The sequence below is a fragment of the Daucus carota genome, chromosome 4 (assembly GCF_001625215.2).
Source record: "Daucus carota subsp. sativus chromosome 4, DH1 v3.0, whole genome shotgun sequence".
Taxonomy (NCBI): Eukaryota; Viridiplantae; Streptophyta; class Magnoliopsida; order Apiales; family Apiaceae; genus Daucus; species Daucus carota.
Genome location: NC_030384.2, coordinates 29,900,361 through 29,923,804, shown reverse-complemented (window position 1 = coordinate 29,923,804; position 23,444 = coordinate 29,900,361). Strand labels below are relative to the sequence as shown.

General features: G+C 33.2%; 2 protein-coding genes across 6 annotated transcripts; one reads left to right on the top strand and one right to left on the bottom strand.

Annotated features, from left to right (window-relative positions):
- Positions 1-402: 402 nt before the first annotated feature.
- Positions 403-6,080, bottom strand: LOC108218227 (uncharacterized). 4 transcript variants are annotated; one of them, XM_064092723.1, is made up of 11 exons: positions 5,899-6,080; positions 4,710-4,772; positions 4,495-4,572; positions 4,174-4,248; positions 4,017-4,088; positions 3,678-3,905; positions 3,539-3,604; positions 3,055-3,311; positions 1,807-2,147; positions 1,110-1,300; positions 403-1,006 (listed from the first exon to the last, which is right to left on the bottom strand). In XM_064092723.1, the coding sequence occupies exons 1-6, from the start codon at positions 6,075-6,077 to the stop codon at positions 3,866-3,868; spliced, it is 507 nt and encodes a 168-aa protein (XP_063948793.1). In that variant the 5' UTR covers positions 6,078-6,080; the 3' UTR covers positions 403-1,006; positions 1,110-1,300; positions 1,807-2,147; positions 3,055-3,311; positions 3,539-3,604; positions 3,678-3,865. The 4 variants fall into 4 exon arrangements, with proteins under 4 accessions (XP_063948793.1, XP_063948794.1, XP_063948795.1 ...); XM_064092724.1 differs by having other exon boundaries at positions 1,807-1,946; XM_064092725.1 differs by having other exon boundaries at positions 3,539-3,619; positions 3,724-3,905.
- Positions 6,081-8,362: 2,282 nt separating this feature from the next.
- Positions 8,363-23,258, top strand: LOC108218716 (two-component response regulator-like APRR3). Of its 2 annotated transcripts, none has more exons than XM_017391792.2 (9): positions 8,363-8,497; positions 9,449-9,841; positions 12,471-12,632; positions 12,739-12,872; positions 13,576-13,734; positions 19,839-19,989; positions 20,097-20,478; positions 20,572-21,361; positions 22,835-23,258. In XM_017391792.2, exons 2-9 carry the CDS (start codon positions 9,574-9,576, stop codon positions 22,940-22,942), a joined length of 2,154 nt encoding a protein of 717 aa, XP_017247281.1. In that variant the 5' UTR covers positions 8,363-8,497; positions 9,449-9,573; the 3' UTR covers positions 22,943-23,258. The 2 variants fall into 2 exon arrangements, with proteins under 2 accessions (XP_017247281.1, XP_017247282.1); XM_017391793.2 differs by having other exon boundaries at positions 8,381-8,497; positions 9,482-9,841.
- The last annotated feature ends 186 nt before the right edge of the window (positions 23,259-23,444 follow it).

Below are 23,444 nucleotides of genomic sequence, written 5' to 3'. Positions count from 1 at the left end.
ATTTAATATAACGGTATTAAATTATATTTAACCGATTGATTATATTCACTTTTGAAAGTTTGTCTTATACATAATTTTTCTCTATTATAAAGTATTTTTAAGCATAATAAAGAAGTACAATGCCAATACGATTGAGCAATAACATGAACAGCTTAATGATTGATCACAATCATTTACAAACCATCCAAATGTAAAAATATCTACTAATTCTTACTCACATTAGTCAATTTCAGATACATAAATGGTGCAACGAATACTTTCATCTCTTTGAGGCTTAAAAGTTTTCCACTTATCCGCTTCCTTCCCCAGTTAAAGTTAGTTCTTCTCTATTGAAACAAAATTCGAAAACTAAGATATAAATCATATTGTCATTGTATGAAAAATACTTTTAATCACCAGAAAGGCCTTAGCAATCTCATGCATTTTAATCAGAACCATGGAAGAAATCTCCTCCGCAGCAAATTGCTTATCCTCACCTTTGTAAGATACAGTACTAAAATATTTCACTATATTTCAATATAATTCAGATCTTAAAAAATTACAAAATAATTGCTTTTTTTAAGTAGATGAGGACACTTAACTCACAAAACAGAGTCAAATGATTGCCACTTCATTCTTCAAGTCTTGTTCAAAACTTGGCAAAGGATCATTCCTTTGGGAGGTTATTTTCAAATCTCTTATTATCTTGGCAATAATCATATATGAGATGATGTTTTCTCACCCACTTGAACCACCTTCTTTGTGTCTGGCTTAATGACCTAAACCTCTCCTTATGCTATCAATTTGTCAAGCTTTCTCCTCTGCAAAACCTTGCATTCCCTCTCCACACACAAGCATCAATCTGGTAGTTCCTGAATGAGGTCTTAAAAGGGACCCTTTGACCAATTAATACGTGTTGCCATCCCATAGGCTCACTTTAATGCTCATTGGTTGCCAAATTGGATATTCAACTCCCTTGTCAGCATAGTTCCTGCATGTCCTTATGGGAACAAAATCCACCATGAACCTACACCAAGTACAAATAAATAGATTGCTTATATGCTTGTGCATCATTTTTAGAGATTATACATATAATCACAAAAAAATTCATCGTTTGAAAATTCACTTACACAATTTGGTAAAGATTCCAGAGGATGGAGTATGTTCGAAAATCCTTCGTCGGGTCAAACCACAAATATATCCTTTCTTATCTGTCAAAGCCATCAGCAAAAATATTGGTCTGAAGTATGTAAGGCTGCCCGTACACATTTCCAAGAAACTCAAAATCTATTTCATCATGATTAGGCTGATCAGATGTAAGCTGCAATCACACAGACATTCTTATCTATATTTCTCAAATAGTGAGTTTTTAGGGGACATGTCACAATGTCCATCATGTGATTTCATCAGTAATATGCATATGCTAGCTTAACATGATGTACTACATTCACTGTTATATTACATATATTGTGTATGTACAAACATGGCCAGTTAAGAAGGTGAGCTGCAGGATTTATTTGTCATCTTCAATCTAGGAGTAATTAGCTTTACTCAAATATAAATACACAAACTCTCCCACCTTGTGAGGTATAAGGGCTTCAGTATATGTCCATCATATTTGATGTTTCGTCTGCTCCCACTCCTAATGATGCACACTCTGTCCGGACCACCACTCACACCTAAGTTGTTATATAATTGACCTGGTCTGCCGAGTGAGAATTGGGTACTTGGGAGATTCTCCTAAAATATCAGCACAAGACATATTAAAGACCAAGATATGAGATCTTCATTGCATATAGATAAAAAGATGCTGCAAAGCACATTTACCTGAATTTCACCACATACATATTAAAGACCAAGATATGAGATCTTCATTGCATATAGATAAAAAGATGCTGCCAAGCATATTTACCTGAATTTCTTCACCTATATATGCAAGATGTACTGACCACACAAGAATTTATCACCTGAACATAAAATCGGAAAAAAAATAAAATTATCATGCTACTAACCTCATCATAGAAATTTTGCACTATAATCTTTTTCACGCTTCCTACTAGTTCCTCCTACATCCTTTGCTGCTTATCCATATTTTTTTCAACTTTTCATTTTGTTACCACCTCATTCCTTTCCTTCCAATCAAATGGGCTTTAGACTTTATGACCGAGCTGATAAGTCATACAATGGTGAGTATCAAAGGTCATTCAAAAATTCCATTATTTCCGGTCAGTATATAATCTGAGCTGGTTGATATCTGGGCCTATTTACGGGCTTTTTTATTTTAAAACTTATTCAATTAGGTCAAACCTACTTTAATTACAATATCTTCATATATATTATAATTTAAACACATTTGTTGGGCCTATATATTTACATATATTAACGGGCCTAATAAAATTATATTAATCCAAGGACATCCTTAAGACTAACATAAAAAAGTGAAGCATAGAATTCTAACACAAATACATCTCTAGAACAAAATTAAATGTATATAAAATTAAATATAAATAAAAGTTAACAAATATGAAAAATTCTTTGTGCATCGTACTGCATATAAGCTAGTAAACTGTTAGAGCCAAAATATTAAAAGTTTTGGCCGGTCCATACTTGGGCCGGTTGACGGGCCTTTTCATTTTAAAAAACAGCCCTATTTTACTCTTATTAAAACCCATTTAAATATTAAAAATATTTAACCTAGGCATAATTTATATTCAAATCTATTGTAACACATCCAAGTATTAAAAATAATTTTACCAGACTTATTTAAATATATTAATTCAAACAAATCAATAAGCCTAATTATCTAGATCTATTATAGAAGGCCGCCTCAAAAATAATTAAATATTAAAACTTTATTATACTACTAAACATGGGATATAAGCTAGTAATGGTAATACCTAAATATGACTACCTATATAGCTGAAATATATAGAGTGGTCTTCTATTATTGATGTCATATCTTAAGAGTGTAATTTTAGGTCTATGATTGTCGGAGGTGGGATTTTGAAAAAGGATAAGACTAATTGAAAAAAGATGTTAAGAAAGTCTTTTCCATTGGATGGAGAAGATTGGTACCTTGGACTTCTTGTGAAGCGTAAGAAGTGAAAGGCTGACTATCAGCTTTCTCTACATTTGCAGATGATCTTTTGGACCTTTTCTTGACTACAAAGAATGCAACCACGGCTCCAACAACTAAAATGGATATCTTGCTTCCACCACCATCTAATGAGTTTTTATTGTCATTTTGTTTTCTATTTCGGTTGCTACTGCTGGATGGAGGAGTTCCAGGTGGAGGTGGTGCAAGATCGGAACTCAATGAGTTGCCCTCTCTCCTGTTAAAATAATCATGTATATACTGCTCAAAAATAAAATCCCCTACTTGATTATGTAAGATGATTGATGTGAGAATGCCTTATTGAATATTTATGTTTTTTATTCTTTCAGGAATCCAACTGCTGAAATGGTTATTTCCAATATTCCTGAGATTGTAGATAATACAATCAACTTATTAGTACAACAATTGAAAACACTTTTTAAGTAATAGACTTGTATCACTCACAAATTATGCAGGGGAATATTAGCAAGGATATCAATAGAGCCTGTAAACTGGTTGTTTTACAAATACCTGCACAACAAATATCTTTGAACACAAAAAAATCTTATAAATTTAGATACTAAAACTATGACAATATACTTACATATTGGCCATACTTGAAAGAACGGTAAAACTTTCAGGAAGATCACCTGTCATGGAATTAAAAGAGATACTCTGGTTCAAGGAAGATTACATATGTCATTGTGTCAAGCAAAGCAAAGCAAAAAATTTAACTCCTGGCAAGTGAGAAATTGAAATGTCCTTGCAATGTAGATCAACACAAAGAAAATTTCATGAGAGAAAGGTGGCCAGTATGCTGCACTTTCGGTTCCTGGTATGAATGAATAAACAAAACTCAAATTTACAAAAAAGTAAATCCATCAAAAAAAAATCATAACGAAAGAACATTAACGTGTATGAAACTGGACAGGAGCAATCTTACAAAGTAGAGAGAGCTGAAAGCGATCCAAACATGTCATTTAGTTGGCCCTGTAGTTGATTGCGACTAAGATTTCTGCCCAGGAAAATATAGTGGAAAAAAAATCAATATTTATTTTTGTCCTCTAAACAGAACTGGATAAAATAAGGAGGAAACTAACATGTACTCGATCTTAGTCATTAGTGATATGGAATATGGGACACCGCCAGTGAAACCACATCCAGCAAGATTTCTGCATTAACAAGGAAGCTGTAAAAAATAATTGCTCTCTGTGTCCAGGTAATGTGTTACTTTTGAACAAACTGGCCATTATTTTCAGTGCATCATAATCTGATTAGTGCTAGTTATTGTCCATATTTTTCAGCAATATTTGTGGAAGTACATTTCAAAAGAAAAATCGCATAGCCTAAAAGAAAAGACAAATAAAAAATAAAAACAATCAAACTGTCAAGTGGGGTTTACTTGAAACAGGTCTGAACTGTTTGAATTCACCTGAAGATTGCAGCCCGTTATCTGAGTTTTCTTGGCCTTTTTGGTGTTCATCCACAGACTATACGTCCTTGGACGCACACATTATTAATAAGTTGGGACCTAATTCTCTGTTAATAGATGATAAGTAGTCGCTGATGAAACTGAACACAATCTATTATCGCTATCCAAATGTAAATAATGAGGAAATATTTCAAACTCTGCCACCTCCTGTCAGAATGCAACCCAACAATTCCATTTTCAGGAACAACCACATGAAGCTCTGTGTAACTAAACAACATTAAACACACAAAATTAGCACGATCATCTCTATCTTGTATATATTTCTAATAAAGCCAACATTGAACATAGTAAAAGCGTAGAAAGTTTCTTCAACTATTAAAATCATAGTGATCAGGGCCGGCTCAACCGAATATGAGGCCCTAAGCAAGAATTTAATGGAGGCCCTTTTCTCTATATAAAAAAATATTTTTATTTTATTTATTATATAAATTTATGTATTATTTATAATAAATTTTTATGTAATACTTATTTTTATATTTGAAATAATTTACAATTTGGATTCTTATAAAATAAATTATACATAAAAATTATTTATGAGAACATAATAATAATATTTACATTTTACACAAAATTTATACGTCATGTTATATATTGTTCTTTTTATTTTTAGGCTAATTTGTATATTAATATAACATTTAAACTAATAAAATTTTAAAAAAAAAATACTATAACAGAAAGATATAAATTACATAATTTATGATAACGTAAAACTTATGAAAAGTAAAATAGATTTTAAAAATATGCGTATTACATTTATTAAGTACTTACAAACAGCACTGAAAAATTCGAAATCATTTGCTTCTTCTAATTCTCATTTTTTAAGTTAATCTTATTTTTATTTATTAATAATTCCTTATTGTATATATATATATATATATATACTCTTTTTAAAGTATAATAATTCATATTTTTTTAAATATTTTTTTCATAAATACAAATCAAAATTTAACTATTATAACCTAAACATATATATATATATATATATATATAATTATAAAAATTTGAGGCCCTCCTTTGAGTTGGGGCCCCTAAGCAACCGCTTAGTTGGCTTTACTGTGGAGCCGGCCCTGATAGTGATGATAGTAAAGTAGTATGAGGTGAAAAAAAAAATTCAGGATATGAAAACAAGGGCGTATCAATCACCAAAAAAAGCAAATTGACAAATTGTACTAACGAATTCGAGCAAATAGATTAATAGAGTATTAAATGGGAGAGAGGGAGGAAGGGGGGCGGGAGAGAGAGAGAGAGAGAGATTGTACTAACGAATTCGAGCAAATAGATAAATAGAGTTTAAAGGGGAGAGAGCCAGGCAAACAGGGAGGGAGAGAGAGACCCGTAAATTCGACGCTCTATATCAATTGAGAGACAAAGCTTGTGATGGCGAACCATTGCTTCTCCTCCTCCTGTTGTTCCTGTTGATTCGTCTGTAACTCCTACTGCGTCAATCTTTGTTGGGAGAGTCCTAATAGGCGTTGGGGGAGAGAGTCCTAGCAGGAGACAATTTTTAAACATTAGTGTATAGCAGAGAGACGAAACCAAAAACGTGAGACGAAACCAAAAAACATGAACAAAAAGTGGGACTACAAATTATACATATGTTGGCTTATTATAATATAGTATAGATAATAGTATATTATAGATTAATAATATTACTTTTAAAGTGAGTTTATTAGTGTATTTAAAAATAATGTTAATGTATTTTGGTTCAAAAATATCACAGGTTATTTATTAATAATTATATATAATAATATTATATTTTTATATATGTAGCTCGTGTTAATCGTAGAAGATCTGTTTTTTAGTTAGAAAATATAAAAAAAATAACGTGTGTTAGTTAAAAAGGTAATTACTATGTTTCTCGATATTATTTTAAATGATAGAGTTTTATTAGTTAGAAAATATGCAAAAAGATAACATATTTTAATTAAAAAGAATAATTGGTATATAGATAGGCCCGTATTTTGGCCTAAATACCGTTGACCAAACTTTCAATGTATCGGTTTTAATAGTATAATAATAATATAGATATATAATATCTTTTTTATAAGAATGTTGCATGTGTTATTTTTGGAAAATTGATTTTTAAGTTAGGATTCTGAAAAAGATAATGTGTTTTAGTTAAAAAGAGTAGTTGTTATGTTCTCCCATATTATTTTTAAAAAATTGAGTTGTTTTAGTTAGAACATATAAAAAAAATAATAGATTTAGTTAAAAAGATAATTGATTATATAAGGAGGTCCCAAGTACCGACTGATCAAATTTTTAATGTTTTGGCTTTAATAGTATAAGTAACTAATATTATTGTGAGAATAAAATTATGATATATGTAGCCCGTGTTAATTGTAAAAGATCCGTTTTTTTAGTCAGAATATATAAAAAAGATAATCTGTTTTAGTTAAAAAGGTAATTACTATGTTTTTCGATGTTATTTTAAATAGTGGAGTTTATTAGTTAAAAAATATAAAAAAAATAACATATTTTAGTTAAAAATAATAATTGGTATATAGGTAGGCCCGTATTTTGGCCCAAGTACCGACTGATCAAACTTTCATGTTTCGGCTTTAATATTATAGTATAGATGCGTATATATTTTTTAAGGTTTGACTTTAGTTTTTGGTATAATCAAATAGGTCTTATATTTATTTTTTGTTTTGATCTTATATTTGTTTTATGTTTTGATTTGCTTATATTTTGTTTGAAGCCCACTAATTTTGTTTGAAGCCGCTAGTATTAAAAGCCCGTATAAAAGCCTGTGTACCGACCGATCAAATTTTTAATGTTTCGATTTTAATAGTATAATATTTTTTAAGGTTTGACTTTAGTTTTGGTATAGTCAAATAGGTTTTATATTTGTTTTATTATTGATCGTATATTTGTTTTATGTTTTGATTTGTTTATATTTTGTTTGAAGCCGCTAATTTTGTTTGAAGCCCACTAATTATAAAAGTCCGTATAAAAGACCACGTATCGACCGACCAAATTTTTAATATTTCGACTTTAATAGTATATATATATATATATATTATAGTATAGATAGAAGTATAGATAGTATAGATATATTATTATGTTTTTTTCTATATATACTAAGTGATACTCCCTCCGTTTCTTTTTCCTTTTTCTGTTTGTAATGTCGATACTGTTCATAACATGAGACAAATTATTAATTTACATATATCTATAAAACTAAATATATTCATGAGTAATCTTATTGGATTCGTATTCACGAGTACTTTAATACGGTGAAGTTTTTATATTTAATGCTAATACGAAATGAAAAATATTAACGATCAAAAGAGTGTGTTTGGCAAACGTGAACAACACAAACAGGAAAAGTATTTAGAGACGGCGGGAGTATAGTTTTGTTTGACAAATTTAGCACAATTAAAATCAGAATAAATATATCGTTTCAAAATATTTTCTCTCAGGTTCGTGACCATTAAAAATATTTAAAATCATAAACTGGACGCAGCCACAAGCATCCAAATGTGGCCAAACAGCCCCTAAGTTAGGCGAAGATATTTTGTTGCTGACATGGCATCACTCGGTCTTATCCAAGCCCAATTCCGTAAAATCATTCCTCAAAACAGGGTCATTTTCGTCAAACCGACAATTACATCAGTTTTGGACCCTCCACGTGTCCCGAATCGGATCTAAATCAGGATCATATCAAGACCCGAACGCCCCTCTTTTGATCTCCAACCACGTCAGCATCCACTCACATCCTACCTGGCACAATCTCGGGCCTCCGATTCGCCACGTCACCATTTCTATTACCAATTGGAGTATTTATAAAAAACAAATTAAATAAATTATACATATCTTCTCCGACTACTATCTTCTCTCTACAAGCCTCTCTCTGAAACATCTCAATTACAAACCCTAAATATAAGCTGACTTCACATATATATAACTCATATATACATACAAGCTTTGTAAGTCACGATCTGAAGTTATGAACACTTGAGCTTATTATACTTGTGTTAAGATTTGCAGCAGTTTTGTATAGATTATTCATCATCTATGTGTATTATTTGTATAGATTCTTGAATTTTGCGTTTGTTGAGCTGTTTAATAGTTCGATTTGTATGTGTTTGTTGTTTATTTCGTTTTGATTGTGAATTAGAGCTGCTAATTTAGGAGTTTGGTTGTGAATGAGGATCGAATGAAGATTCCCATTTCGATTGTTTTTGTTTTGATGCTGAGTTTAGAATAGAGTTGTGTTTGACGAAATTTGGATATTTATGTGTTTGATGTGTTGATTGTAACTTGATTGACTTGTATTGACTAACTGATTGTTTCTATGTAAATTTGGTATTGGATTGTGTATATGTGTATGTTCGAATATGTTTGTATGTACAGCTGATGTTGATTGATTTTAAGGCTTATTTGTTCTTAATCGTGAGATCAAATGACTGGTTCGGTTTCGAGGATAAGTTGATAACAAATTTGTACTTGACCAAATTTGGATATGTATATGTATATGTAGAATGACTGGAACATTATATTTCATTTGATTGTTTTTGTTTTGAGGATAAGTTTATTATAAATTTATATGTGATCAAATTTGGATATATATATTCTATATATTGAACGTAAATTAAAATATTGATCAGCAAATAAATTCTATGTCAATGTTTATAAGAGGTCTATGTGTGTATTGTATAGGTATATGTATCTGTTTTTTGTGTGTATATGTTCATATGTATGGGTGAAGTATCAAGCATGTGAATATGTATTGAATTTTCACGCAGATTGCTCCGTCTTTAGTTAAGAATTTACCTTTATTATTTAGGCATCTCGTGATAAGGATATTTTTTTTGTGGACTTGATTTAGGGAAATTACCTTTAAATTTGTGTTTAATATTTAACGGTTTTGAATGCAGGATATGTTGAAAAATTTGGATTATTTATGACAGGCATATGTGCGTCAAACTTTCTGCTACATTAGAGTTAACTTTGACTACTGGATCAAGTTCAATATTTGATACTGGTTTGAATCTTGTTGACGATGAGTGTGAGAATTGGAGCTGCTGAAGGGAAGGGGATCTCAGGAGATGACGAGTCAATGGTTAATAGGGATGCTGACGGTAAAAATAGTAGGCCCGTAGTCCAAGAGCAACATTTTCTACAGAGATACCCACAGCAGCAGCTTCAAGGACCAACAGTACGGTGGGAACGGTTTCTCCCTGTTAGGTCTCTTAGAGTTTTGCTGGTAGAGACTGATGACTCAACTCGCCATGTTGTCAGTGCATTGCTTAGCAATTGTAGCTATGAAGGTCCGATTCTATGACCTTGCATAGATTAATACATATGACTAGAATTTTTACATTTTCTGAATGTGCTCCTATGCATGTGCCGTATTTAATCACAGAACTTCCTGACTGACAAGGGATGATGCCAGCCGCCAGTACATAAATAATAGAATTTAATAGCAAATGAACTGAAGTAGAAATAACTAACAGATAACTTAAGTTGAAAATATTTGACATATAAACTGAAAGAAAAAAATAATTTACAAATAAACCAAAGCAGGAATTTACTTTCTCTTAAATGACAATACTGTAAGAGAAACTACTAAGTTTTATAGGAATTCTATCAAACAATTTATGCGGACATAAAATTAGGGGTCACAAAAAATATCATGCAGTTATCAATAATAAAATAATTTGATATAACCTCAATATATATATGTGTGTGTATATATATATGTTATAGTATTAGGGTTACCTTTTGGAGGCCATGGCTACCCTTGCTATTCTTCATTGGGTGACTGATTTCTTGATCTGTTAGACTTTTTAAGAACCCTTGTTAGTATAGCGCTAAAATATCCAATCCACTTTATTAGGTATAAGCATATGTGGTAGTTTAAGACTGGGAAATTACCAAACAGGTACAATCTTAAAATTTAAGGTAATGTGTTTATAAAATCATAATATTCAACTTTCTCGCATAATGGAGATAACAATTTTTTGTTCGAATAGAAAACTTGGTCTTTTGGTGAACTTGAAGAATATCTAAATTACTAAATAAAATAAATACTAATTATCTATTACCATATATCTCGATGTTTGAATATTCATAATGAGAATACATATATTTAACTATAAATGCACTTGAACTTGATTATTAATATTTAAATATAAACATTAATTCCAGCTTCGCATCAGTTGTGTCAATTTCACATTCAAAGTTTCCATAACAAGGTGTTCTATGAACCTTATTTCTTATTATACCAATTTTCTACCCAAATCTCATCACAGAAAATTTGCACCCACTCATTTTTTTTTTCAAGTCCTCCCTTCTACTCATATTATTTTCATTTACTTTCCCTCGTTCCTTCAATGCCATTCAATCCATCCCAACCAAACACAACACTAATGTATATGTTGCAGGACATAAACAAAGTATATCTGACTTGTATACTAATTACCTAAAATTGTGAGTATTTCTTAGTTCTGCAATTTTCGGTAATATTAATCAAGTAGTTTAGTATGTGCTATGTCCTGCAATGCTATAATGGGTCTACAATTAAAGTGGTCGACACTGAACTCTACTTCTACATATAAATTTTGTGGACTTATTACAAATAAACAAATAACATGAGGTTATAAACACTATAAGTAGTTAAAACAATTATAAAATTAAAGCAGAAAATATAGTCTACACACAACCTACCAAATGTAGCAAGTTAAAAATGAAAACTGAATATGTATTTTGTAAAAAAGTGAATTACTATATGAACTATCATCTTAATGAAGAAAAAGTAGTTTGGAATATTTGTATATGATTGTGTTTATAATATATGCATAGAACCACCATGTCTACTATCTCTTACGTCTCTTTCCTATTTCTTTCTTTTGTCATACATGTTAACCTAACTCAGATTGGACTAAATTTTGACCTAACATCAACTAGTCAATTGACTAGGAGTCTAGTTGAGGTTTCTCCAGTCAAGTCAAACGACTTTCGTCCACACCGAGGATCCTTTATGTTAGGATGATGACAAGTCTCGCTGTGTCAATCATTGATCATAAATATAAATATTCATACATAAATCATGATCGTGATATTTGAAATTGATCCATTACCTTTTATATAATTATTTTGACAAGCTGGGGTCTTTAAGCCAATCTCTTTGCTTGTAGGATTATGGATAAGGTTTGCGTTCATCTCGTCCTCCACATATCCGAACCTATTAAGTGCGATTTGATTGTACCCTGACAGAAATATAATTGTTCATATCTATGGTCACTAAACATTATCCTCTGAAGTTTAAACAATATATGAATGTCACACTTGTTCAATAAGCGGTTATAGCATCTTTCTTTTGGTTTTATCTCCAATTAGCACTTGCAAGTTGAATTTAAATTGTGTCAAAATTTGGCATGCCTGAATAATAAGATTGAATAACTATGTTTTACACAACTGGTGGAAGTGAAGGGATATAGATAATCTATATTTGAGATGACCAAAAACAAGATTCTGATGTGAGATGGAGTTGAGCTGTTCTATTATGCTGGTCTGGTGTTACTAATGATCTAACTTAGCACCATACTATTATTTTTGAATGTTTACGAGTGAAGATTAACAAACAAGTATCTCCACTATACCTAGTTCTATTATTGGCCCTTGACCTTAAGTTATATAATATATATGTATATAGTACTCGACCAAACAATTTAGAGGGGATATGAGTCCTACGAGGTTCCTCTCTTGATAATCAGGGACCTTGTGGTCATCTTAATTCATTATATAAAGAAGCCTGTAGGCCTGCGCATATCATTGTTCAATTAAATATCTATGTGCATCCGCACTGGTGTTCCTTCCATGCACATAATCACGTGTATCTTTGAATCCGTATGTTTTTCTTAGTTTAGTTGACCTCATTTTGAACAATGATGGCAGTGACGGCTGTATCTGGTGGACCAGAAGCTTGGAAAATCTTAGAAGATTCAAGTAATCACATTGATCTTGTATTGACTGAGGTAGAGATGCCATCTTTGTCTGGTATTGGTTTATTAGCCAGCATGATGAACCACAAATCTTGCAAGAACATTCCATTGATTAGTAAGTGTCTTTCCTTTTCACCTGCTCTAGCTAGATGTATTCATCACTTTCAGTAATTAATTTAATTACTGATACACTGGGACACCTGTTTGAGTTTTTTTTGCAGTGATGTCATCTAATGATTCAATGGGTATAGTCTTTAAGTGCTTGTCAAAGGGTGCAGTAGACTTCTTAGTAAAGCCTATTCGAAAGAATGAGCTTAAGAATCTTTGGCAGCATGTTTGGAGGAAATGTCACAGTGTAAGTTATTATAATTATCTCTGTATTGTTTCTGTATATACTTATGGGGAACACAGAAGAGGAAGGACAATGTTATTTGCTAAGTGTTCTATTTATTGTGGTAAGAAGCGACTCAATCTATTATAGGTGACAACAGGGATATATAAAAGTATTATTGATCTGCATTTTTGTTAATTTTATTAGTGTACTTTCTTGAGATTAGTACTTTTTGTATATTCTAGTTTGGAATAAAAAGTAGGTTTGATTATCCATGCAAGTTGTGCTAATATTACACTGGTTCATTCGTGTGATTTAAATTTACTCTTTTTTTTTTTGCACGTAAAAATCCGTGCAGAAGTAAATGATTTGTGGTTGTATCAACTAGATAAGTGTTTTTTCAATTTTTTTTAAAGTTTTTCTTTCATGATAGCATGTTCTTGATCGTCTTAATTTAATTTATTTACCATTTTTGAGTTTAGACCAAAATAGGTATCAATAAAGCAGTGACATGATGTTGAAGTAACTCATGTTGATTGACCCTGATAGATACTTTTTTGTTTTTGCTCATGATCCGATTTCAGTATAAAATGGAAGCTGTAACAAGAGAACTGCAGATTCTATCTTATTTTAGTTCAAAAAATTGGCTGTTTATTTCTTTATATAATTACTTCGGAGCAAAGATTTCATCAAACTCAAATGCACTAATGTATGGTACTTAAATCAGTGTCACTCCAGTGGAAGTGAGAGTGGTATACGGATCCAGAATAATTCAAAGTCTAGTGTTGAAGTGTCAGATAATAACACTGGAAGCAATGGTGATGATGTTAACTGGAGCACTGGTTTGAATGTCAAGGACGGAAGTGATAATGGAAGTGGGACTCAGGTATACTCGATATAGCTATCATCTTCTGCTCCACTACTGTTCTATGCTATACATTTCTTGTATCTTGTTGCTGTGGAATTCAGAATTCACTTGGTCTAGAAAAGGTTTTAATTTAAAACACTGGTGCTCATTAACCAATATAAGTTTTCATCCTTGAAAATACAAAATGCTCTAGGAAAGAGGTAAACAAAAAGCATTATAGTCAATATTATTACTACTAAATAACGACACGGAGAGGCTATAATATTTGGGTAAAATAGATTTGGTAGTAGAATTATTTGTCATCAGTTTTTTGTTAGTTTGATGTAGGCATCCTGGTGATGGAGAAAGGGTTTTACCACCGGTTAAAGCATATACTTATTAAATATTTGTTTATTCATTGGATTGTTATCTTAGCCACTATTTGTTTTGGGCTTGGTTCATTAGCCATTAGCTTTTGTTCTCAGTATTAAATTGAACATTGTACTATATTTCTTTACGCGCAATTATATCGACGTACATATTTCTTTAAATTTTGGTTGATATATTATCAATGTGGTTCAATCTCCCAAGGTAGTGTTTATTTCAAGCTTGTTCTACATCTTACGGTCTGTAAATGAGCTGAGGTGCTCATGAGCTTAGTTGTGTTGGATATATTTGGGATGGACACATAAACAACTCGAGTATAAAAACCGCCGCTGAGCGATCCTTGCTCTTTCCCTTGTATCTCTCTGTCCCACTTTTCAACTCTCTCCTGTCATCTCTAATTAGCTCGACCATCTCTATATTCTAGTTTTCTCTCTTTGACCACTCTTTCTTCTATGCCCTCCCTTCACAACTACTCCAAATACCAACTGACAATGTGATTCTTATTTTATATGGTTTGGCTGAATTTCGTCTGGCATGACACCTTCATAGTCATATATACATTGGAGTTTCTACTGGAATCTGGGGGATGGTTTACCTTTCGTGTGTTTTCAAGCACCACAAACACACATATTATGTGCAAAAATTCTTTCTTCATGCTGACAAACCTATAAGCCATGTAACAATCGCCCAAACCATTGAGGTGTGTTTCGAAATCATGGTGCATCATCATCCTTTTTTCGTCCGCATGCAGTATGAATTTGGCGAGGTCAAGCAAAATACACTGTTGGTCTGAACTATGCAAACCATGGCCATGTTCATTAGATTTGGTTTACATATCGTGTAAAGTGTTCAAGGACCAGTAAAAGCATTGTTGTGAAATGTGCAAAACTAAAAAAAACGCAAGCTCCAATTTTGAAGCGCAACTCGCGAAGCGCGATTACTCGTGCGTTTTTTTAGCCAATAATGAAATTATCTATATAATTATATAATTTCGAGAATGTTAATTCTAATATTAGTTTCAAACATAGTGGAAATATCACATAAAATATCATACTATCAGTCAATAACATTTAGCAAGTCAAAGGCTTCGGAATCGTTCAGCTCGATCTTAGGCCCTTCCAATTCTCTCATCATCATCTTCATCTATGAGATGTGAAGAAGAAGCTCTTTCACTTGATTTTGACGTGGTCATATTTCTTGTCAAGCACCTTGTACTATACAATGGTTCTTCAGCTCTGAAAGTAATACAAACATCATCTCTGGTAAGACCATCTCCTTCATGCACATAATCAGCATTCACATCATCATCACTAAGGCTCTTTCCTAGTAGCCACTCATTGCAGTCATTAATAACATCCAAAGCAATTGGGTCTTGTAAATCACGTGCATCAAACCTACGCTTCAATGCCCCGTTATACTTAACATATACCAAGTCGTTGAGCCTCTTTTGAGTCAACCTATTCCTCTTTTTTGTATGAATCTACAAAATAGTTACAATTCACTAATCTGCATATTCAGCTAAGATGGTGGGTGGCAAATACAGTGTGTGCAGTATACCTAGAAGACTTATTTTTAGAAACAACTTACATGCTCAAACGCACCCCAGTTGCGCTCACAACCTGATGCACTACATGTAAGACTCAGATTTTGATAGCAAGCCTTTGTAAATTCGGAGCTGAGTTTTCAAAATTTTCCCACCATGTTATGTAAAAATTTAAAATAAATTGATTAAACTTTCCCTTTCAAGTTGCTACATAAATTGATTAAACTAATTAAATTCATTAAATTAATAAGTTATTAACTCGTAATTACCTGGTGCATGTTGGGTCTTGGCTCTCTTTGCCATTTCAGATGAAAAGATTTCTTGTGCATATTTGTATGCTGATATCTCATCAATAGTTGCATCTTGTATGTCTATATCATGTACCAATCTGTAAATGCACTCATTTAGCTCTTTTCCTATATTTGCATCTAAAAACAAGTCTTGTTGGTCGTAAAAAAAGTCCTGGATTAAAGAAGTGGCATGCAAGATGTAAAGGCTGATGAAGTTGAACCTCCCACCTATTATCAATTATTTGAAACACTTTCTTGTAATCGTCTTCCATGCTGAATGAACTCTTAATAGTCATTTTAGCCCTCTCCATTTCCCCGTAGATATATCCCATTGGGGGCTTCTTTTAATCGTCAACCATATGCAATACTTTGACAAGAGGACCACATACCTTAAGTGCGAACAAGATATTTCTCCAAAATGATGTTTGCAAAATAATGCTCCTTTGACCACTTGCTCGCATTCCATTCATCGAAAATAAACATCTTTTGCAATGAATTTTTAAGCAATTGAAGCCTCTTTAACATGATGCAAGATGTTGCAAATCGAGTTTTGGCAGGCCTAAGCTCCTTTAATTTAGTGAAATGATGAAGCATATTCACTATTCCATGCCTTGAATAAATGAATCCACACAAAGCCACGACAGTTGAGCAGGTGTTTTTAAATTTAGTAATCTTAAATATATCTTCTAGCATTAGATCGATACACGTGTCCAGTACATGTGAGGATACATTCTCATCAATAATTTACTAGCCTTAACATTGTTGGAAGCACTATACGTTACAACTTGAACAACTTTATCTTCTCCAACAGCTTCGACACTCCTCTCCATCAACTCAAACATTTTATCACCTGTTTTTGAGTAATCTGAAGCATCAACTGATTCAAGAAAAATGCTTCCCTTAGGAGAATTCTCCATAAAATTGATCAATGTTCTTTCTTACTTATCTTTCCAACCATCACATGATAGAGATACCAACTTTTTCCCATTCTATTTTGTGTTCTTCCATGATTTTATTTGTTTCCTCCACCTCATTCTTGAGTAAAGGGAGTCGAACCTCATGGTAGGTTGGGGGTTTCATTCCTGGACCATGTTGACCAATAGCTTCAATTGCAAGACCAGAACTTTCATAGTTAACAACATTAAACGGAATCCGTGCATCATACATCCACCTCGCAAACATCTGCACGCTTGATTTCTGAAGTGTTCCATGACTTTTTTTTGAATCTTCATTTGTGCCAAGTTTTTTTTTCCTTTATGTGATATTGCTTCAGGATCAGGCATGAAAAAAAGCATCCATTGGGCCCCTGAAGTGTCTTCGTTGATTACTTGATATGCTTGAATTGTACCGAGTTACTTGAATGTTGTCTGCATCCACAAAATCTCCACCCTCGATGTTTATATGCTCCAAATTTCTCCTGTTTCTTGATTCTTTTTTCTTCTCCAGGAACTCTTTTATTTCATCTTTAACATGAAACGGAACTTTGTCACATGGAACTACATCTCTATTTAAGATTATATGTGATTTTGAACGACTAAAATCACATTTTTATGAATGCACATACTGGCCTCAGCTCAGGAGTGCATGTGGTTGGTATGAAGGTTAGATAATATGTGACATCCCTCAAATCCGGGGATCTGGATTTGGTGCCACTAACATAAAATCATTTAAAACCTGTATTTGTGGAGGAAAGTAAAACATATATTTAAAAAAATCTGGACATTTTAAAAGAGATTTAAATCAAAATCACTTTGACCCCCTAAAAACAGGATCGCATACAGGTTATAGTATTGAAATCATAATCTAAAACTATTAAATCTTATTACAACTTAAACTACATTATGAACTAAACTTCGATGAGAAGAATAGTCAATAATCAAATAAATAAATCCATTATACAACTTAATCAATATTAAGCAACTCTAACTATTTCTCTTGACATCGTCCAAGAAATTCTACCTGATCCTAAGGATGGAACGTAATCCCTGACAATCTCGCCTAGATTACTCTTACGCGTAGCTTAACAAGCGAATTCTCTTTATCCCTAGCTGAAAGGGTTAGAAACAATAGCAAAGAGTGAGCGAAATATTGCTCAGTAAGATATCATAAAATTTTAAAATGCAATACTATATGAATTAAATCAAGTATTTATAACAGAGATTCAATTTCGGGCTCCTCTCGAAATAATAGAAGTTCAGTTGCATACTTCCAACCTTTTTTTGTATAACTTTCAATTCCAATTGGTCTAATCTAATCTATTCCTTTATGAGAATATAATTTGTTCTGGGAACATTTAATTATTAACTTCTTTTCAAACTCATTTGACAATACGGGTGATCAGTCACATAAAGTCCTCCGTCCCGAGCACCGAACCTAAGTCCCATCGGCAACGGATCGTCCCAAACACCGGATATAAGTCCCATTGGTGACGAAAATTGGGGTACCTAATAGGCATCTGATTGGCCTTTCGACTAGACTACTTTACTAGCCTCTTACGTCAACCTTTTATAGAACTTTCAAATCCATCTCATAAAATTGTCCATTCATTAGAACACTATTTTCGTAAGGATGTTTATTTTAAAAAGGAAATGAACTTTCACAGTTCCCAAGACAATAGATTTATGTCCCGGGCCCCGGACGTAACGTCCTCCCTGTGACAAACATAAGTGCACCCCATTAGGCATCTAATTGGCCTTTTTGCCTGGCTATTTACTAGCCCCTTCTGAAGATGTATTTATCTCGTTCAAAACTTTATATTCTGAAAACTCTTCCGTTTCCATTTCAAAATACTTTCAAAACGAACTTTATCAAAGTCGGAATATAGTTTAAAATCCACAATGTAACAGATTAGAATAATAAGCTATCTCGAATATCAACAACAAAATATATTCACAATCTCAACTCCAAAGTTTAAGTAAAGGACAAAAGATCAGACTTATATTATAATATCAAAACAGGACGACTGTAGAGTCAATAATAATTCTAAATTATGAAAGAACTCAAGTATCCAACTCAAATAACTAATTAACCATAATCAGAATATCTCTCTCCCAGTGCTGTCAATCGTAGATATTCAACTTATCTTTAATCACAGGAGAAGGATAAAACAACTTGTCCTTTCAATATAAAAACAGAGCACCAATTACTTGCGGTAAATACAAGTTGAGTATAACCACTGCCACCACTTACGGTGGCAGCCACCGCCGGATTCCGGACCCCCCCCTCTCTCATACTATTTTCTAGCTTTAACTGTTGATTAATACAAAATAAAAGGTCACAAATTTCACATATGAAATTGTCTTTTGGTTTAACCAAAATAAGTTTGGAATATAAATCCCAAAAATTAAATAGGTCAAAGCAATATGATATAAACAAAAGTAGCCACTCCGTCACGAGTGCAAGCTGTTATGTCCATGCATGACTTAATTTACATAGCTTAATGGGTAATCATTTTCTTGGCTTAACAGTTTCAGAATTTAGAGGCCTGTGGCTGCCATTCATGATTTACAATATCAACTAGTGTGAGTATCACTAGGTTATGTTGTGGCTAAACTACAACTAAGTGTGTTCATAATCAACTTTAGTGACATGCCAGCCTATTAAAACATTTAACATTGGAACTATGATGTGTCAGTCTGTAATTCCTATTGGTGCCTAATGGCTTTGTAGCGATGATACGAGGCTTATTTGCATGATGTATAGTTATATGAAGTTGGAACTTTGTTAATTTTAAGTTGCGGAGTCGAGGGATAAAACTGTTATGAAAAGTAAGAGCTGCTTGTGCATGCTGGTATTTAAGAAAACAGAGGTATACAACATGAATGCAATATATAATGTTGTAACTTTTATTTATATATTCTCAGACAAGTAGCCTAGCGAACAAATTAAAGCTGAATATAAGCAATCTATGTTTTTCTTTTCAGAATTCTTGGTCAGAAAGGATGGTAGAAGTTGAGAAGAGTCGAGCAGTGACACTATCTGACAGAGTAGGGGGTCCAGCTGATAGCACTTGCGCCCAGGTTTGTCAATCAAGGTCCAGAGCACGTGGGTGCAACAAAGAGGAGGTTGAACACGGTATGCGTGCATCTACTGCAATGAAATATCCTATCTGCTTCAAGTTAGAGTTGGCACTTTCTTGTCTATTTTAGAGTTGTTAAATAATGCAAAATTTTACCATGCAGAAAATGTAACAATGGGAAAGTACTTGGAGACAGCAATCCTTAAGAATCCGGATGCATCGCTTGAACAACCATTCAGAAAGGAATCGAAGAAAGATAACGAGGAATCAGAAAAAAGGATAGTGGAGGTCAATAATGAAGCAGTAAAAGACAATTCAAGAATGGGAAATTCAGACTATATGTGTGTAATTACCAACAGTTCTAATCCTCAGATCGAAAGTGTACCGACCGAAGACACGCTGTCCAAGATTATCAATACTAAAGACAAGAACAGAGATGAAAATAATGCATTGCCTTCCCTTGAACTTGATCTGAATAAACCAATAGATGATGCCAAGATCAAGAGAAACATTTTAAGACATTCAGACCTTTCAGCTTTCTCTAGGTATGAAAAATTACGATTTTCATAGTATCAAACTTGCCTCTATCTGTTGGAAATCTTCGACACTGAGCATATCTATGATATTATGTAATGCAGGTATAACATTACCTCAAGTGTTAATGGAACACCAACAGGAAATGTAGGCAGCTGTTCTCCGCCTGATAATAGTTCAGAAGCAGAAAAGACAAAAATGGTGCACAATTTGGAATCTAATTCGCTTGGAACTCCCAATCAGATTTGTGGCAACAGCAACAATGATGATATGGGCTCATCAACTAACAATAACTTATCTAAGCCAGTTTGTGATAAGCAAAAGGCTACATCATTAGTTAATGCTCATCCTTCATTTCAGTTGTTCAAAGACTCTGACAATTCTTCCATGAAACCTGAACTACAAGGTCTAGCTGATACTGGAAAAGCTCAAGAACGGACTGCACATCGGCAGGTCCAAGTCCAGCACCATCATCACCATTACCACCATCACCACCACCATGTTCATGATATGAACGAGAAGGAACAGCTTACAGATCATAATAGCTTGTCTTTCAAAAGCAATGCATCAGCTTCACACTTTGGGTCATCCAATGTTGCAAATGCACCAATTGAAGGAAATGCTGCCAACTTTTGTATGAATGGAAGTGCTTCTGGCAGTAATAACAGAAGTGGTGCAGAAAATGGTAGCAGCGGGCAAAATGCAAACAATATAGCTGGAACAGTAGAAGGAACCGTTATGGCTGGCGAGAGTGGAGGTTCTAGAAAATGTGGTGGTGAAGATTTACATGGGAGTGGACGCAAGAGTGGGCTTGATCAGAACCAGTCAGCGCAAAGAGCAGCTGCCTTGCATAAATTTCGCGAGAAGAGGAAAGATAGATGCTTTGACAAAAAGGTATCATATAGCCTTTAACCACTCTTCTTTTAATACTTAAATTGTGAGCGTGCCTGTTTCTTTTGTCTTTTTTTTTCTTTTTTTTTTGGGGGGTGGGGGTGGGAGGGCAATATTGAGGAGCAAGCTTATCAATTAGAGAAGTCTGCAAGCTAGCACTAAACATATCCACTCAATATGAGAAATGAAGATTCTTCCTTTAAAAGCTTGAAGCCCAAACTTAAACATTTCTGATTTCTCATTCCCTTACGATTTGATAGTATCAACCCTCATGAAACAGGCCTACATCAGTAGAGAAAATCCTTCAAGATACTAAAAGGCAACTCATCAATTTATGGAGTACGCACTAGTATCGGAGGCAACTTGCCATATAAACCTGCAAGGCGAAGAATACGTAATGCTAGTATCTTCTAAATGTATTCAGTTGGGATATGAAAATAATGATAAATTTTCCTAAACGCTAATAAGCCCAAAGGGCCAAAATAGAACATTTCTAATTTCTCTTGTTCGTAACATATAGATAATATCAGCTAATCATGAAACATCCCTGACTTGTAAATAAAAATTCTTCCAGATAGTAAATAGGCAATTATGAATCATGAAAAGAACTGCATAGGGAGCAGGGAGCGAGTAGCCTGAAGGTATCATCCTAGTATAATGTCAATGTACTTTTGACAAAATGCAGTTAACACCTAGAAGAGGCTTGGAAACTTGGAAGTCTGTCTTCATATATCAATAGCCATGTATAAATATGATGATATCAAGCTTCTAAAGGAGTTTTATGTATGGCTTGTTTGGTAGTTAATATTTTTTTAGAGTATTGGGGAAGGGAGGATACCAGGAACATCTTTTTCTAGTACACGGGGATTCCTTAATTTTCAAAGATATGCACTTCTGTCACCTTCAATGTAATTAAACGTTCAAGAATAGAAAAAGCGAGACTAAATTTTTTCTATTTTACTATAGGTGTAATAATGAATATTTTATTATATAAGAACAACTCTTTAGGAGAAGATAAAGGTTAGTTTAACAACACGGATTCTTTGTTCCAGCAGGTTATTATGCTTATATATGTATGTGTATATATATGAGAAATATATAACAAGAGAGGGAAAGAAGTCGAGTTGGCCCAGAGGTCAGCTGCCGAACTCGTGGCCAAATGGTCATGGTTTCAACTCATATGCGTATATATATGAGTTTTTTTGTGTGTAAATAGCCTCTCTACTCACCTTTTTTTTCTTTTCTTTAAATTTTTTTTTTGGGGGTAGGGGGGTTGAAGGTGTATCCCTGCACCCTTTTTATAATTATAAAGACAGATAGTCTGACATTGTAGATTTTAACTAGTACAAAATGTTCCACAATGTCTTCATACTACTGTCATTATAGGACTACGAGTTCAGTTTTCTTTCTGGTACCTACTTCCTGTTAAGTAAAACTCCCGATGCATAATTATGTATATTTTCTTAATATTTTCAGGTCCGCTACCATAACAGGAAGAAATTGGCAGAACAGAGACCACGGGTAAAGGGGCAGTTTGTTCGACAGGCGGTTGTTGAAGACAAAATTAGTGATCCGAACAGCTAACTCAGACTTCTCACCTTGTAACCCAACAGTGTACATGAAGTTCTACTACAAGAACGTGGAGTGTTTTACATCCTTTGTTAGTATTGTCAGCTGATATAACAGCTTAATATGGTATATGGGAAAACCAAACTAATGGTGAACATGGGTGTTTTTTTTTCTTTTTTGTTTGTATAATTTACTGAGACTAGCAAGGTAACCTACAGAGACTTTTTTTTTTTCTTTTGTGAGATTCAATAATCATTGTTTAAAAAGCTACTTTAGCCCTTTTGATGTTCGCCAATGTGTTATAAATAATTTTTCCTCAGGTTCCTATTTCTGTTTTGCATTTGCCAAGCTCGGCTTAGTTTTTGTAGTTCAGTTGATGTTGATTTATCTTAACTTTCATATATAATGTTACAAACAATTTTAAGAATCACGTTTTAGTTTCCTAAATACCTTGGACACTGTAGGTCCCTGAGGAACTGTCGTGTAAAATATCCATTGATAATCATATATCTATCAA